This window comes from Mastomys coucha, unplaced genomic scaffold, assembly GCF_008632895.1.
Source record: "Mastomys coucha isolate ucsf_1 unplaced genomic scaffold, UCSF_Mcou_1 pScaffold23, whole genome shotgun sequence".
In the NCBI taxonomy this organism is placed as follows: Eukaryota; Metazoa; Chordata; class Mammalia; order Rodentia; family Muridae; genus Mastomys; species Mastomys coucha.
The window spans coordinates 29,024,087-29,026,738 of NW_022196906.1; the positions used below are offsets into that span (position 1 = coordinate 29,024,087).

Consider the following 2,652-nt stretch of genomic DNA (forward strand, 5'->3'; position numbering starts at 1 on the left):
TCACAGCTTATATTCTCTAAGCACATGAGCTCGTGCTCACCACTGGGCAGTCACACTGCAGGCATGCAATCCGTGATGTTGGATAATATAGACGGTCAAGAATAAACATGTTGACTTAAAAATTTTGGCTAATATGAGCTGGGTATCATGGCTCATTCTTGTAAACCCAGAACCTGGGAGGATTACCCTGGGTTTGAGGCCAGCCTGTCTCAGGAAAACTAACAAACAGCAAAGGGCAGATACTGAAAGGAGCAGCTGCTGTGTTCCAATCTCTATGACTGACATTTTCTATTACCGTCTTCTTAAGTCTTGCTATAGGCTTAAGAGGTCAATGCAAATACTATCCCTACCATTAAGATAACAATTGAAATTTCTAGTGCTAGCCTTGCGTAATAACCACAAGAGTAGTAGAGCCAAAAGAGTCCTGCCAATACCTGCTGGTGACCTCCTTTTTCAGTCTCATATGCCCCCATGAGAGAGTCTAAGACACACAGAAAGAATATTCACAAAGCTACAATGTGGGGTAAACCCTACCAGCGGAAGACTACCAGGACACAGTGCTAAAATTAAAGCTGTAACTCACAAAACCACTACAGCTCCCTAAACTGGTTCACCATACTAAAGACATGCAGGATAGACTGTCGACGCTTAGTCTCCACTCACTCCACCAGATCAGTATGTTCCAATGTAGGACTGCAGGCTAAAAGTCTAACAGTAACTGCACTGACTCAAGCTGTTCCCACAGGTAAGGGCCAGTGAATGTACCAGCAGCTCCTAGTTTACAGATTCTGACCAGAGCCTGCCAAAAGCACCTTAAGCACCCAAGTCCAAGTGAGACCTTTCACCCACTCCACTTTTAGGATAACCCAGTTCTCCAAAGTACACACCGTCCATCAGGGCATCGTGCTACGGAAGCTCTCTTCAAAGGTCAAGTGCAAGCTGCGCCCATTTTCATTCTCCCCTCTCATGAGTTCCTCCTCTCTTTCCACCCATGACCCCAACCTCCCCCCTAACTTGGTCTGCTTGTCACCAGCTTGTCACCACCTGCTTGATCTTTCGAGGCTGTTGTATGGGCAGGCTCAGGAGCTTGTCTGCTGCAATCTCCATAAAGAAGGGGTTTAGAATCCGGATCTGTTTGGGGTTGACATCCCAGATGAGGGGAGGCTGTTTCCAGAAGCCTTTCCGCACCTATGGGGGTAGGGTTAGAAGGGAGACATGAAAAGAGATGAAGGCCTGTTTCTCAACTCTACTCCAGCTGGTGGTCTTCAGATAGAGAAGGGACCCCAGTCAAGTGAGGTAAGACTTGTCCCAGACATGACAGACCAAAAGAGAAGTCAAGGGGGGGGGAGATAGGGGGGCTTATCAGGAAGGAAAGGTGATAGATAACACGGGATCTGACCACTGAGTGTGGGGTCTGACCACTACCTCTTTCAGAGAGTTTCAGGCAAGCAGGGATTTGAGCCTTAGGTCATCTACGTACTAGGCAAAAGATGCCAGATCAGACAGTTCAGACTTCAACCAGATGGTCCAGTGAGAGAGTAGGCTCTTTGTGGGACCACCAGGAAAAGCCCAAAAATGCTACCTGTTCCAAGGCAACAGTGGGACAGCTTTGTTGTTCCCAGGTTGCTCATACATCCTGACAGTGCTCCCATTCCGTGCAACCCTCCAGCCCAGAGGGCCTCTGGCTGTCACCCCAGCTCCTACGGGCAGGGCAGTTTATCAGCAGCCCTACAAAATAATGCTCTTGGTGAGAAGCCCAAGGCTCTGGCTGTGGAAAGCCTGGTTCGCCATGTCTCTTCACCAACCTTTTAGGAGCATCATAGGACAGCCTGTGGGATCTAAAGACCTGACTAGGATAGCATCCCCATCACCATATCTGTTTCTCCCACCTGACCCAATTTACCCGCTTCTTATCACTCAAGATGGTCTCAATCCAGTGGAAGTCCATTGCCTTGAATGCTACCAGAACCAAGAGCGTGTCTGGGTTGTTTTCTATTTTAGGGTCGAAGTGGGCCGACTCAGGATAGAAGAGACGTATGGTAGTCTTGGAACCCACGTCTCCCTCATAACCAGCCACAGGAGCATTGTTCAACCTGGACCAGGAAAAGAACATCCATTACCAGAGATACCAGGCCTTTGGGCAGCCCTGTTTGCAACATCCAGAACCAAAAGAGAAGCAGGAGGGATGACCACACACCTGATGACCACATCATACTTGTTGATAACACCTCCCAGTGAGCTGTTCCGCAACCGGTGCCCATTCCCCACCACAACACAGCGACGACACTCGAGGCTGCCAAGGGAAGAGAAGCATTCAAACCCAGAAGTATCCCCTGCTCTGCTGAACTCTCACTGATTCGGATTTGCCTGGGGGCGGGGGAGAGGGTGCATCTCAGATTACGTCTAGGCTCTCCTCAGCCCCTGATCTGCATGGGTCAGGCATGCTAAGTGGCCCTGCTAATGTTTCTACTGACCTTGAAGTCCTGTACCTCAAAACGAAATACAAACAAGCCAAGCATAGCAAAGAGATAATGAAAGGAGTGCCACAAGAAACCCCAGCACAAGAACTGTGCAAGGTGGCACACACATGTAATAAGCTCAGCACTTAAGAAATGCCAAATCCAGCATGGGCTACATAAAGAAATCCTGTCT

General features: G+C 48.9%; 1 protein-coding gene across 6 annotated transcripts in view; it reads right to left on the reverse strand.

Annotated features, from left to right (window-relative positions):
- Window positions 1-2,652, reverse strand: part of St3gal4 (ST3 beta-galactoside alpha-2,3-sialyltransferase 4) — a 52,877-nt gene that overhangs the window by 4,531 nt on the left and 45,694 nt on the right. For all 6 annotated transcript variants that reach the window (XM_031345283.1, XM_031345284.1, XM_031345282.1 and 3 more), the window contains 3 exons: window positions 2,198-2,293; window positions 1,904-2,093; window positions 1,045-1,188 (listed from right to left, as the gene is read on the reverse strand). In XM_031345283.1, the coding sequence (XP_031201143.1) occupies window positions 1,045-1,188; window positions 1,904-2,093; window positions 2,198-2,293 (430 nt within the window). The remainder of the gene's footprint in view (window positions 1-1,044; window positions 1,189-1,903; window positions 2,094-2,197; window positions 2,294-2,652) is intronic.